This window comes from Anarrhichthys ocellatus, unplaced genomic scaffold (assembly GCF_004355925.1).
Source record: "Anarrhichthys ocellatus isolate YVR2014 unplaced genomic scaffold, GSC_Weel_1.0 scaffold53, whole genome shotgun sequence".
NCBI classification, from domain to species: domain Eukaryota; kingdom Metazoa; phylum Chordata; class Actinopteri; order Perciformes; family Anarhichadidae; genus Anarrhichthys; species Anarrhichthys ocellatus.
Window position 1 is genome coordinate 2,704,048 of NW_022280083.1, and position 14,145 is coordinate 2,718,192.

A 14,145-nucleotide genomic window follows, 5' to 3' on the forward strand; every position below is an offset into this window, starting at 1 on the left:
ACATTTTTAAGCATTATCTCTTGTGCAAACGCCTGTGGGCAATTAAAACCCTACGTCTGTTTGAGTGTCTTTTATTGCACTCTAATTATCTCAGTGTTCCATGAAATTGCTTAATATGTAATAAAGTGTATAAATAATGAACTAATAGCTTAAATTTAAAGTAAAAGTCCAACACTCAAAATTCCATTTATCAAAACAAGTAGTATTAAACTAATAATTTAGCATGTATTCATTATTTTGTATAGAAAATGTTTATTTGATAAACTCGTAACTCCAGCTGTCAGATAGATCAAATATTTCCCCCTGAATGATAGAAGAAGTTAAATCAGCAGAAAATCAAAACTGTAGTGAAAATGTACCTTCCTTAATGTTTGTGTACGATGTGAATCTAAAGTCACAGATAGTAAAAATGTCATAATATTATTATTAAAGTGGACAAAAAGATAAAGTGCCATATGATTTTTATTGTTTTTATGTATTTCCAACATGTTGAAAACCAGCTGACAAAATATATTTTACATGCACACACAACATGTCTTTGGCATTATGTTTTTTTATTGTGACGCATCATTTGCTTTCAGATGTTCAAAAGATATATTTTGGTGTGTTTTTCCATCAGTCTTTCAGGGGCATGGCAGCGCATCGGGTACGGGTTCGCAGCGGTCCACCACGGCCCGGACTTCTCCGATCTGGACTCCGTCGTACGTCCCAGAGATGGAGGTCCACTGGGTCTCTCCGTTGCGGTAGGTGCGGCTGAGGCGAGCGGTGTAAGGGATGTCGGCTGTGATCTTGCGCCCCTCCATGCGAACTCTGCAGGAGTGGTTCGGCGGGACGGTGAGCTCCACGGACACGGAGTGGCTGAGCGACTCCACCACGGTGGTTCCCCTGGAGAACTGCAGCGTCTTCTCACCGCTCAGCTCGATGCCCCCGGAGCCGATGAAGGGGATTTTAGCCGAGATGCTGCCGGTGATACCCAGCATGGTGGCCCGGCCGATGCTCCAGGTGGTCTCCACCTCTGTGGTCTTTGAGATGGTGACTGTCTTCACCACCGTCTGGCACTCGTTGTTGGTGACCCCGGAGATGCGCATTGTCTCGGGAGGATACTGGAAGATGGCGACATCGTCGATGGCGTACTTGACGTCAGTGATGTGCTGGCTGTAGGCATCCCTGTTGATGGTCAGAACCTGGTACTTCTTGTACCAGTACTCATCGCCTTCCCAAGGCAGGAAGAAGGCTTCGAACTGAGGAACAACCTTCCCGAGGCCGTACTTGTTCTTCCCAACGTAAATACCAACACCTGGGCAGGTCCTGACTGAGTATTGGGGCACTGAACCGTAGGAATCTTCCTTCCACTCAAGGAACTCAAAGTTGTCTTTGTTGGCCAGGATCTCGAACTCGGGGGCGTAGTACTCTGCGTCTCCGTAGGGGTAGCGGCAGTAGGGGCCCAGGCTCGGGTTGTAGAAGCCGGCCTCGCACTTGTACTTGCAGACGTAGTCGGTGCGCTCGGTGTAGCCGTTGTAGATCGCAACAGCGCCGTTGGGCACGGAGCCGCCCCAGGTCAACCACTCCAGGTTCACGTTATTGCCGAAAATGAAGGAGGAAGGTAGATCCTGCTGCTGCTCCAGGTCAGCGGGAGTCAGAGGACCCGACACCACTTGGTTACCCGTCGGTTCAGGCACCATACCCTCCAGCTCGGGGTTCAGTAAGGAAGCTGTGCAAAAAGAGACAAACGGAGATTTTACATATGTAACCATACAGCAGTCTGGAGAACATCTACTTCAGAACATATTTAGCCTGTGCAGTTATACTACAGGTGCAATGCAGCTACTGTCTGTATCGATTAGTTTCACACAATATGAAAAATATGAAATGTTTACCTTTTCTGTGCTGTGCGCTCTTCTTCACGATGTCCTGCAGACTGGCTGAGGACAGAGCCAGCAGGGCCGGCAGCAACAACACTGACAGCTTCATCTGCAGATGAAACACAAAAACAGACTTTCTTTAAACTCAACATGTGAAATGATCTTCTGCCAAACACGTCTTCCATTTTGCCCTGAAAAGAGATCTGAATTGAAGACATTAAAGTGGCATCATTGGTTTTGGATGAACATTTAAACCACCTTCATGTTAAACACAGAATGAGACACAATCAATATTTTGAAGTTGCAATAATGATCTCCCTGTTTCAACATGTTACAAGTTATCTACAACCTCTAACCATAAACATTTGTAATCTTTTTTATCTTCAATTTTAATTTTTTGTCATCCTGAGTCCACTTGTGTTTTTCGTAAAAGCTTTGCATTCTACCACAGATGCTACTAATATACAATTTGATTATTGGAGATTATTGCCAATCATCATAATGAAGTCTGATTGACTCAAGGGGAAAAGAGACTGAACAGCACTCACCCTTACAGTCGCTCCCCACTGAGTCCACTCAGCCAGTCACCTCCCAGGTTATATGTACTGGTTTATGGCTGAACCATAAAGCAGACTGTGCACTTTCACTCTGCCTGACGTTGACCCATAAACATAAACTGGTGCAGCGGGTTTTGCTAACAGCTGTCAGTGTCTTTCTCAAACTAAGATGGGATTCATGTTCCCTAAAACTTTTCGTCTCTGTTTGTTTGTCTATAACTGCAAATATATAGACTTTCATATCATTTTGTGCATTGATTATACTTTGGCCAATGAAGATGAGATATTTGGCAAATCTGAATCTATGATTTCTGTCAAAAGACAATTATTTTCTGAGTCTGTCCACCATCAACTATTAAACTTACAGACTGGATTCCATTCCATTATGGTAATCTAGCGCTTCGGTCTAAATGTACTTACAATAAGTACATTCAACCTCCGTAGAATCAAGAGCAAGGCAACGTCAAACTTGTAGGAGCATCTCTTCCAAAGAGACAAAGTTGGCACCACCTTGTTATTTTAAATGATGATGGACACAAACCTGAGAACCCTCCAAGATGCCGTCATTAGAAACTTACTTGGCAAGTGATTTGGATGAACCATCTGTCAATCAAACAAAGCCAATCGGGCAAAATAGCAAAAAACATCTTTTCCAATCGAGAAAAGTTCTTTGCTCTTCTTTAAACAAATAAATACTTTCCACTTCTAATGCAATTAAAGCATCTACACTAACCTCTCTTTAGGAGCCGCCATTGATGTTGAGAACGAACAGTCAACCTCCTAAGCCGAGCTACCAGTAGCTCCTCACAGGACACTGATTGGTCCGGACACAAATGCATAACTTCAAGCCTGACAAGATGGATTTTTGTTTGATATGTGATCCAACTGCCATTCAAAGTAATGGAAAGCCTAAGTGGAGCATAATTTCCTCTTCTCCAGGTGGAATCTTTAGTTGGTGCGTTGACATCCATTACAGATATAGTTACATACCTCAAGTGTCAGATGGGGGGAATGACAGAATAGCAGGGTATCGTCAGCATAGCAGTGGAGAATTTCAGAATTTATGGGGACATGTTTCTGTTGAAAACAACAGAACTTTGGAGAATGATGGCACTGAAGGTTCAGAGGGGATAATATGGAATTATCACCTACTGCAGCTCCATACTTGCCAACCTTGTGACCTCAAAAATAGGGAGGTTTTGGAAACCAACGTGGGGGGTTGGAGGGTCCTCTCCTAGCACAATTTGAGTTTCAGAGACTTTGTCTCCAGTACTTTGGTGACTTTAGAAAATGAAAATAATGAAAATAATAAGTACACTGCAATAGCATTATCATGTTAAATAGGCCTTAGGAGATAACAAAAAAGTTTCGAAACTCATGCGAGATGGTTGAGGTTAGACACCTTGAAATGTTGAGGTGTCAATGAGCAAGACATTTTACTGCAACTGCTCCTGTTGAGCTGAGAGCAAATTAAGGCTCTGGATTGCAGAAAAGGAAGAACACCCCTCCATATTGATATCACCGACCAGCTCAGGTGGTTATGTCTGTAGTTGTATGAATGTGGAGCTTCAATGTGCTTCACGGTCAGTGGACAGGGTAAAAAAATAGAACGAACAGATATCACCATGAAACGTATGCAGCTCATTACTGACATTAAGACAGTTATTTTTCGGATTACAGGTTTTCTGAAAATGTATGTTTAAATGCGTAAAATAGGCATTATCTTATTAAATTTGTGCTATTTTGCAGACATTTCCAGAACATAAATTCTGAACTTTGGATAAAGCCAGGTTCCAAATTATTATTTCATTTTGTTGAAACAATCATAATTGTGGCTGTAGTGTCTTGCCTTAACAAGACGAAGGTGCTGAAAGTAAAATCTGAAGAAGTCTATTATCTATAATTTACAGCAACTGTGCCATTGTGTTCGCGCTGATCTCAACACCCATTATAAAACAATTGCAGGATAAGATTCAGGATTATTAACGAGTAAAACACACTGATAAGACAGTAAGTTATCAGTTACCTCCATCCTCCAATCTATCAATGGCCTTCAGCGTATCATGAACTCAATACAGTGTTCAAATGTCCTCCGTCCTTCCAAACAACATCTAATGAACTTTGAGAAATCCAAAATCTCCTCATACGACCATAATACAGACAGAATCACCTTGATCACGCTTTACATTCAGAGACACAACACATGTTGGTTATCAAACAGAAACCCAAACACTTTAGTAACTCTAGTCAGCAAATTCAACATTGGCTGTTCTGTCAGAAAAAGTCAGGGGGTTGAGTTTGCTCCGTCTTCATGGAGATGGCTCACTTGTTTTCATGTGACCCAACACGAAACTTATTCATTGATTTCTTAGAAAAAAATAGATTTAACTTGATCTTCAAGAAACACAAATATCATAACACAAGTTTAAGTAGAAGAAGAGCATTTGTTAGTATTTCTACATTCAAATTGACGTGGGTGGATGTTATGCGATGTAATATATGATATAATATCATGTTTGAGCATCACTGCACTGCTGTGTGAGATACTGAGCTGGGGACTGGCACACCAGCAACAATGTCTGGTGAGAAATTAGTGATCTTTCACTTCCACCTGCTGGATATCTTAGATATTTCAGCTTTTTAAGAATATGAATAAATGTCTTTGAACTTCCTCTCGAGGGACTACTTCTTCTGTAGAACGGATTCATGGCTCAAAAGAAACAAATGGAGAAAGATTGTATTTGCCACAGGATTGTTTTTGTGTCTCAACATTTACAAAAGACACATAGATGACATAGTAAAGTTCTATTGAACATTGAAATCACAACATATTTGTTATTATTTTGTCATCCAGGATTGACTTCTTGCAGCATAAAAAGCAAATTCCGTAAGAATAACTTTATTAAAACTTAACAAAAAGACTACAAATAATTTACAGTATTTTCTTTGTTGCTGTTGCCGGGAAGAAAAAAACGTGCAAGAAAAAACTCAATTGGTTGATGATGCCTTTATTCGCGGTTTAAAAGCTCCAAAAAAAGTGCTTTACATTTAGAGAAGCTTTATAAATGTGTTATTACCATCAGATATTAAAATGTTTTTGTAAGGTGTGGTATGATGGATCTGGTGAAAGACAAGCTAAATCACCTTGGTCTGACAATACAGTTCATAAGGCCACAAGCCACCTTTAATACGACAAGGCCAGATAGAATCACGTTCATGGATGATTAACCTATAAAAGAAAACAGCGACACAAGGAAGTATCACACAGACACTATGATACCAATGATTTACTGGTTCTTTCCACTATCACACTGACAACCCTCCTGTTTACGAACAAGCATCCAGTTATATGAACCCTTTTCTTCCCATGGCTTCTATTTAAAACATTCAATCCCTTCTACTGATAATTCACAGGTTAGTGTCACCAAGACAATATTCATTGTTAACTATCTCATTTTATACAAGTTGAACTAATGCAGTTAAATTTCAAGCCTTTCGATTACGTTTCCAATAAACATATTTCATCCACACAAAGTAGGAAAACAGTTGGCAAACATCCTTCCACAGAGATTAAAATAAAGATACTACGATCCAGTGCCACACTGAGGCTTAACAAACCTGCTCACAGGTGTGCTACAGGTAAACAGTCTGTTTGAATCACAGCATCACTGATGCATATGTTGAATATAAACCAGTGTGGTACGGAGGTTGTTTTTTCAGTGTAACAGGTTGAAGGATGAATCAGGTGTCACCCAGTTACTCTCTGTTGTTGACGTACCAAACTGTGAACCTGAATCCAGGTTTCAGACTGAATTATGAATTTGTGTGTATCGTTTCAGTATATTTTGACAAAAAATATTGTTAATTGTATTTATTTTAGACTAATAACATATTTATATACTCAAGGTACAAAAGCACAATTCTGCCACAAGGAACCGTAACAGTAACATAAAATAAGTTATCCTATTACTTTAATATGACGAGGCCAGATAGAACCACATTTTGGGATGGTTAATCTACGAGAAAACAGACACACAAGGAAGTATCAGACAGAGACTACTAAACTAATGAGTCACCAATATGTTTCCCACTTGGCAGTTGAAGTGTCCTCCATTTTCCCGGCAAGTTTCAGAAGGGAATTTAAAGATACTGTTCTGTCCTTTAAAAGGTGCTAAATGGAAAATTAAGAGCAAATCTACCGAATACGCCTTCGCTAATCCCTCCCTTCCCAAGCATGCTGGCCTTGCCTGAAGAAGCGGCCTTCAGGTGACATACAAACGCAACAGGCTGTCTCTAGAGCAAGTGTTTGGTTTCTCCTTTCTGGGATACTTAAGAAACATGGCGGTGCAACACGCCGGACTCCATGACGAGTTATTCTAAGCTAACGAAAAACATCAAATGATTATACACTAACGAAATCTAAGTTATGAAGCTAATTGGTTTATTCCGTAAAACACACCAACACTTGCAGTTTTCTCTAGTCTACATAAATATGGTCACTTCTGGTTCCAAAAAAAAAAACAAGATGGAGAAGGACAAAATGCCAAACTCGAGGCTTCAAAACCGTAGTCCACAAACCAGTGGGTGACGTTACGGTGACTTCCTGTATGCAGTCAATAATTTTACTGTAAAACAACTTCACAACTTTGTGATCTCCGCCAGAAGGATCATCCAATCAGTCACATTCAGTGAGCGAGAGTGCACCACTGTTTGTCCACAGCATTCTGCTGCAGCAAACTACATCATATTTGAAGTGCCAGCTATAGCTGCATGCTCAAGGACCTCTCGTGGTTGCAGTGACCAACACTCACTACTCTTAACCAGCCGGTTAAGCACACGGCCGCTAGTCTGCGCCCAGAGACAGTTTGCGGTGCGTTTGGCTAGCCAATTGGGGGTTAGCCAATTGTGGATTGTATTAATTTAATTATACAATAAAGCAGTGGTCATTGAATACACACCTGGCGGACATCTGCACCTTTCTAGTTTAGACATGCTATTACTGTAATCCAAATGTAAAACAAAGTTCAACAATTCAAAAGAGACCGTCAAACATATTGCCCCTTTTCGTAAGTGACCTTACAACTGATTTTAATACCCCCATTTTGGGATGCTGCAGGAACATATTAGATGCAATATATAATCTCCATTAAATAGTAAATGTTTAGGGAAACACAGAAGTATCATTTCAAGGAAGTATTTTCCTGTAATAGCCATTACTTATAAACTAGCATTCTTTAAAGCTCCATCCAAACCAATGAGCAACCAAGTTACTTTTAGTTTGGTAACCAATATACTCTTTTTCTTTTTTTAAGCAGAGCAAAGACACATTGACAGTACAGTGTTAAGTGACTCAGCCATTATGCAGCTACAGTATAAAGGAGGTGGATACTGCAGGTGCATTCAGTGAAGGACAATATGATGGTGAGTATTTCTCCTAGAGTTCACTAAGGGTTAAATATGTCAAATTGTAAAGATTATGAGTATATTTCAGAGAATTCAATAGATCAAATATATGAATGGTGACATGGAAAATGTCTTGAAAAAAATCTTGAAATACAAAAAATGTTACAAAATGTAATACCTGTGAAAAAACAATGAATTTATTATTATTATTGTTTTTATTTGTGTTTTGTTCTATATTTCCAAAATCTATTCCAACCTATTATTCTTACAAAAACAGATTTGCCATGTACAGACAATCGTGACTCGGTGGCTAAACACCGAGGGGACTTCTTCACCAAGCTTGTGTCGGTTTAATGCTGTTTTGTGAAAGCACTTTTCTAAAGATTTGGTTTCGTGTTTCATCTCCAGATGAAGCTGTCAGTGCTGCTGCTGCTGGTCTTGCAGACTTCAGCCAGTCCTCTGGACATCGGAGCAACACGGAGCAGGAAAACGGTAAACACAAACTGGCTTCATAAATTTGGGGAAATGGGGAAAATAACTGGGATTTGTTTATTATAAATGGATTATAGAGCAACAAAGAATCTTGAGACAAAACTCTGTAGTGCGTTGGTTTATTGTTCCAAGTCACAAACTAAATGTGTTTTCCAACCTCCCCCCGTGTGTAACTAGTGGTTTAGATGCTTGGGCTTTGGTTTTATATGCTGAGATTTACTTTTGAGACTTCTGCCACACCCCAATACAATGTGTTGTATAAACGATATAAACTCTAGCTATGCCTCTTTTAGACACAGTGAATTAAGAACTATATATTTTTCTACATACTAATCCTGTCCTAGTGTCACTTGTTTTAAAATCCCTCTCTTTTCTCTGAGCATTGAGTGAATGTATCCAATGAAATGTAAGCACAGTATAACCAATACAATGAACTAGACAACACCGTTGCCATGTTTAGCATCTTAATCTAATGTGTTAGCACGCTAACATTTGCTAACTAGCTTTTGTATAATACTTTTGTACTTTTACTTGAGTAATATTTTCAGAAAAAAAGCTATTATAAAGGAGCTGTTTATAAAGCTTTTGAAAATGGAAATGTTGTCTTTTAACATTTAGCGTACTTGTAACAGAGTATTTTACACAGTAGTATTATTAGTTTTTACTAAAGTACATATCTGAGTGCTTCTTCCACCCCTGTATGTTAACAATACTTAATTATTAACATACAGTATTAGAAGGGTTTTCTTTCACTCGCACATAATCTTCAGACACAGTTTACCTCTCAATGCTCTGCTGCTGCGTCTTTCTGTCGCTCCACTGTGACTTTAGGAAAGTGCGTTCACACACCTGTCGTTTGCCGTTTTAGCTTGTTTTGGAGCCACGCTGTAACTTAAAGTAATGTTTTACAACATGAGGTTTGTAAAATCAAATCAAACGGTAAATACAATCATGATGAAGAGAAATGTAGCCTACTTCATATTATATATCCTACTACATAGGCTCACGCCTGCCCTTCCTTCTTCTTTAGAAAAATACGAAAAGAGTTTCGACCTGTCTGTTATGTTACAAAGACTTTGCACTTTCACAGGCTTAAATTTAAAGTTATATTCAGGGCTAATTCAAAACATACAAAGCTTTGGTGCCTACAAAATGACCTGTCAATGCAAATGTTGTCCTGTAGGAAACATTGAATGTATCACTCAAATTTCAATACAATTATTGTCACTAAAAACCAAAATTGTCAGCCTCGTGGAGGCACTAAAGAAGAAGTCACCAGCATCATTAGGATCCATCCTCTGGGGATAATGAATGCAAACATGTCTATCCATCCAATAATTATTGAGACATTTCAGTGAGGACAAAAGTAGAAGACCAACTGATAGGAAACAAACTGTAAGTTAAGGGAGAGGTCAGTTACTGTCTTCATAAATCAGAAAGCTGCTTTGTTTTTCATTTCAAAGGTAACGTTACACTTTTCTCTCTGTTTGTGATTTGTGTTTCATATTAAAGCAAACATTGTTTGTGCCTTTTCCCCTTTTCTTTTTCTAGTCTCCTTCATGAAATCGGATATAAATGGCACCCCTGAAATCACAGAGAGCCGATTGCTGCTACCGGATCGCCCTCTTCTAACTGTTGCTAAGCTAATGCAGAAGAGGCAGGTTCAGTCCTCCTCCTTCGTGTCTGCTGATGGCTCTAACCTGGCCTCCTCCTTCTTGTCTGGCAGTGGCTCTAACCTGGAGTGGGTGACCTGGAACAACTCTCTCCCAGACCATGCAGTTTCAATTTACGTTGATTACTTTGATCGCATCGATTATGTCTGCAAATACAAGTGTGAGGCTGGCTTTTATACTCCCAGCATGGGTTCTTATTGCAACTATGCCAATGCAAAAAAAGTAGATGCTGGTTCCCCGTTTGAGATCCTGGAGTGGAAAGAGGGTTCGCAAGGTTCAGTGCCCCAGAGTTCAGTCACAACCTGCTCAAGGGGAAATATATATGTAGGGAAGAACCAACATGGACTTGGGCAGGTTGTGACTGAAGAGAAGCACTTCTACCTCTCATGGAAGAATTCTCTATTTTCATACAGCTCCTACCAGGTCCTGACCACCAGTGAGGCTATAATCAGCCAGCAGGTTTACAATGTCAGGTACATCACTGATCGATCCATCCATTATCCAAACCGCTTATCCTGTTCAGGGTCGCGGGGCGCTGGAGCCGATCCCAGCTGACATTGGGCGAAGGCAGGGTACACCCTGGACAGGTTGACAGTTCATCGCAGGGTACATCACTGATGAGTCTAAATTCATCCAATATCCTCCGGAGGTCATGCGGAAAACATCTGTCAGCAACTACGAATGCCGCTCAGTGGTGAAAACAGACTCCCTTTCAAAAACGTACCAGGTGGAGCACAGGTGGGACAACAGCGATTCTATCAAAGCAGGTGTTGAAATGACCCTCACAGCCAAAATCCCTTTCATCGTCTCCAACAGTATTAAATTGGGCATCGAAGTGTCGTTCCAGTACTCTTGGGGAAAGACGGTGACCGAGGCCATCACCAGTACTGATTCTGTGGAGGTCACGGCCCCGCCAAACAGTTACTGCGTGGTTAATATGGAGCAACATAAGATCACAGTTAACATCCCGTACACGGCGAGCCTCAAACGCACCTACGCTAATGGGGAGATCCACACCACGTCCATCACCGGGACGTATGACAGCGTTCAGGTTGGAGAAGTCCGGGCCGTGGCGGACCGATGTGAACTTCTCAAAGACGCCAAGCCTTGCAAATAAAATGCAAAATGCCCCGTATAGTTTATAGTTTATAGTCCAAACACGCTAGTTGTTGGTTTGTTGGTTGGAAGATTTTGAACTTAAACAATCAGAGTGTCTCGGATGTTTTTAGACTGTAAACTAACACCAGGGGTTTCCTTCAAACACAAGCTGTCATTGTTTTTATCTGTTATCTCCGTATAGTGTCTGACATAATGCAGCTGAATGTTTGATGCTTTTTTTCTTTGTACTTCCACCTTTTGATGAAATCTAACTCTTGTTGAATTTGATCGTTATGATTGTAAGCCACTTTTTTATGCTCATATAAATTGTTTTGCACATAATAAAAATCACACGGCATTTTAAAGTCCCCCACCACTCCAAAGTGTGTCCTTATTTCTACTTCACTTGAATGTTTTCAGTCAAACTGTGCAGAGTTGAAGAGGGAAAGTTTCCCTGAGCTCAGCTTTAGTCTCATTATGTCATGGGGTAGTATTAGTGTTGTTTTGTGACACTGTGACTACTTTGGAAGCCAATCACGTTGCAGTATGTATGTAGACGTTTCAGTGAAGCTGGAGAAACCTTGAGACCAGTAGTTTGACCTCTGAAATTAGTAGTCCACAAATGTATAATCTTAAGATATGACATCTCACTTCAATATAACTGAAAAAAAAATAAAATCATCCTGATTCATGACTTTAATTCATGAATGAACTAAACTGACGAGCCTAACGTAGTTTAAATGTTGTCACTGACTACGTTTACATGCACACTCATATTCCACTATTAAAAAGAAGAAACAGTTACTGCCAAGTATTTTTATTGTCTTATAAGATATATTAAGACATACAAAACATAAAAGCAGGTTAATGTTTTAGCTTGATTACATTGTTAAGGGTATCCAACATACAATTTGTCAGGTATTGAATCTCATTGAGCCTCCATCATTCTTTCAAGGACAGGGTGTGGGATCGGGTACAGGTTCACAGCGTTCCACCACACTCCTTACTTCTCCTATTTGGACGCCTTTGTAGGTCCCAGAGATGGACGTCCATGTGGTGTCCCCGTTGCTGTAGGTGCGGTGGAGGCGTCCAGTGTAAGGGATGTCTGCCTCGTACTTATACCCCAACATAGTGACAACACAGGAGTGGTTTGGTGGGACATCGTGCTGAACAGAAACAATGAAGTCTTTCGACTCGGTATAAGTTGTCCCCTTACTTAACTGGCGGGTCGTCTCCGCGCCAATCTCAATGCTTACAGAGGCAATGTCGGGGATTCCAGCAGTGATGGTAGTCTTGATTCCCACTGTAGTAGAAGAGCTGGTGTCCCACCTTTGCTCCTCTTGGATTTTCTTTGAGAGGGTAGCTGTCTGTGACGATTTCTGGCAGTCCTTGTTGGTGAGGATAGCTTTGCCCATGGTCTCTGGAGGAGAAGTGATGATTTTAACTCCATCAGTCTTGTACTTGACATCAGAGATGTCCTCACTGTAAATATCTTTGCTAAAGGTCAGGACCTGGCAGTCCTTGTACCAATACTCAGCACCTTTCCAGGGAAGGAAGAAGGCCTCATTTTTAACATCCACCTTTCCAAGACCATACATGTTCTTCCCAACATAAATGCCTTTGGAGCAGGTCCTGACTGAATTCTGAGGCACTGAACCGTAGGAGCCTTTCTTCCATTCCAAAAACTCAAAGTTGTTTTTGTTCACCAGGATCTCAAATGGGGAGCCAAGATAAGCTTTATCGCCATAGGGGTAGTGACAGGAAGGAGTTGAATCCATGCCAGGGTTGTAGAAGCCGGCAATACAGTTATATTGGCAAACATAGTCGATGCGTCCAACATATCCGTTGTAGATTGAAACTGCTCCATCAGGGAGAGAGCCGTCAAAGACCTGCCATTCCAGGTTGGTTTGATCGGAGTTGGACAATGAATACCGGACCAACGTGGTCTCGATCTCCACAGGAGTTGGAAGAGCTTGATCTGTCGTTTCGTTATAAGTGATATCAGGAACCCTTTCACCCAGATTTGGGTCCAGCAACAGGACTGTATAAAAGCAGGGGAAAAGGCACAGATAGGAACAAAGTTTAAGTATAAACCACATGATATCAGTACTCAATCAAATCTCTCCTAATCCTTTTTAAACTAAGTTTTGAAGAATTCTTTATCGGGCAAAACTAAATCTGGCCGATGGAGAGCAATAAGCAAAACGTTTACCTTGATATGATTTTTAAATCACAATTAAAGGGACGTCAGTGACTGTAATTTCCAGAGAACTTGGATATGTGAGGCAAGAAAAGCCTGCAGTGACTCAACAAAGGGACAAATGTTTTGGCCTCTCGTCCACATGCAAACACAGTTTTAAGTCACTGAAATGGACATTTTTTTAAATACCTTATAAGGTGTACATTTTTAAAACTCTGTATACTTTGTATCTGTGTGGACACATAAAACAGAGTTTTTGGGAAACAATGACTTCTGAAACCAACAGATGGTTTCATGTAAACAACAACCAGCAAAGATCAGTCAAACGGACCTGAAGTAAACCTTCACAGAGCTTGAAGCAATGCACCACCACTCTACCGTGTCCCATTCAGCATCCAGTGTCAACTGTCCCTCAGAACTTTGACCGGACGGTCTGGTTGATATGACATTAATGTTTATCATGTCTTTTGCTTGAAGAAACTGGTTCCCCACCTTCTCAGAGTTTCTGTTCTTTAAACCACTGAGATGTCTGAATATTTCATATAACTGCCCAATCAACGTTTTCTTGTAAAGTGACGCTAAGCAGGAACTCCACCTCATCGTTCGTCCACATGAGTTAAATTTAGTTTTTACCGTGAAACCAAACATCAAGTATGTATACTTCACTATGGTTTAGTATTTGTTAACATTGCCAAGGGAGAATAAGCTCACTGAGCATGCTCAGAATATGCTTTTATGGTATTTGAGGTATTGTTGACGTAGCCTTTATCACCACCTATATACTGACGTGACTCAAGAAGAAAGCCAACATAGAGGGCTATCATGTCAGTTAGTCTATGAATTACCTCTTTGGGATACCG

The 14,145-nt window shown here is 40.6% G+C and overlaps 3 protein-coding genes across 3 annotated transcripts; 1 reads left to right on the plus strand and 2 right to left on the minus strand.

Moving 5' to 3' along the window:
- Window positions 1–444: 444 nt before the first annotated feature.
- LOC116396186 (natterin-3-like) lies at window positions 445–2,432 on the minus strand. Its single transcript, XM_031870626.1, has 3 exons — window positions 2,411–2,432; window positions 1,878–1,971; window positions 445–1,711 (listed from the first exon to the last, which is right to left on the minus strand). Exons 2-3 carry the CDS (start codon window positions 1,969–1,971, stop codon window positions 624–626), a joined length of 1,182 nt encoding a protein of 393 aa, XP_031726486.1. The 5' UTR covers window positions 2,411–2,432; the 3' UTR covers window positions 445–623.
- A 2,562-nt stretch (window positions 2,433–4,994) lies between these two features.
- LOC116396120 (natterin-3-like) lies at window positions 4,995–11,104 on the plus strand. The gene is made up of 4 exons (XM_031870532.1): window positions 4,995–5,001; window positions 8,231–8,314; window positions 9,866–10,464; window positions 10,598–11,104. The coding sequence occupies exons 1-4, from the start codon at window positions 4,995–4,997 to the stop codon at window positions 11,102–11,104; spliced, it is 1,197 nt and encodes a 398-aa protein (XP_031726392.1).
- LOC116396179 (natterin-3-like) lies at window positions 9,279–13,683 on the minus strand. Its single transcript, XM_031870612.1, has one exon. The coding sequence runs from the start codon at window positions 13,182–13,184 to the stop codon at window positions 12,036–12,038; it is 1,149 nt and encodes a 382-aa protein (XP_031726472.1). The 5' UTR covers window positions 13,185–13,683; the 3' UTR covers window positions 9,279–12,035.
- Between the last annotated feature and the right edge of the window lie 462 nt (window positions 13,684–14,145).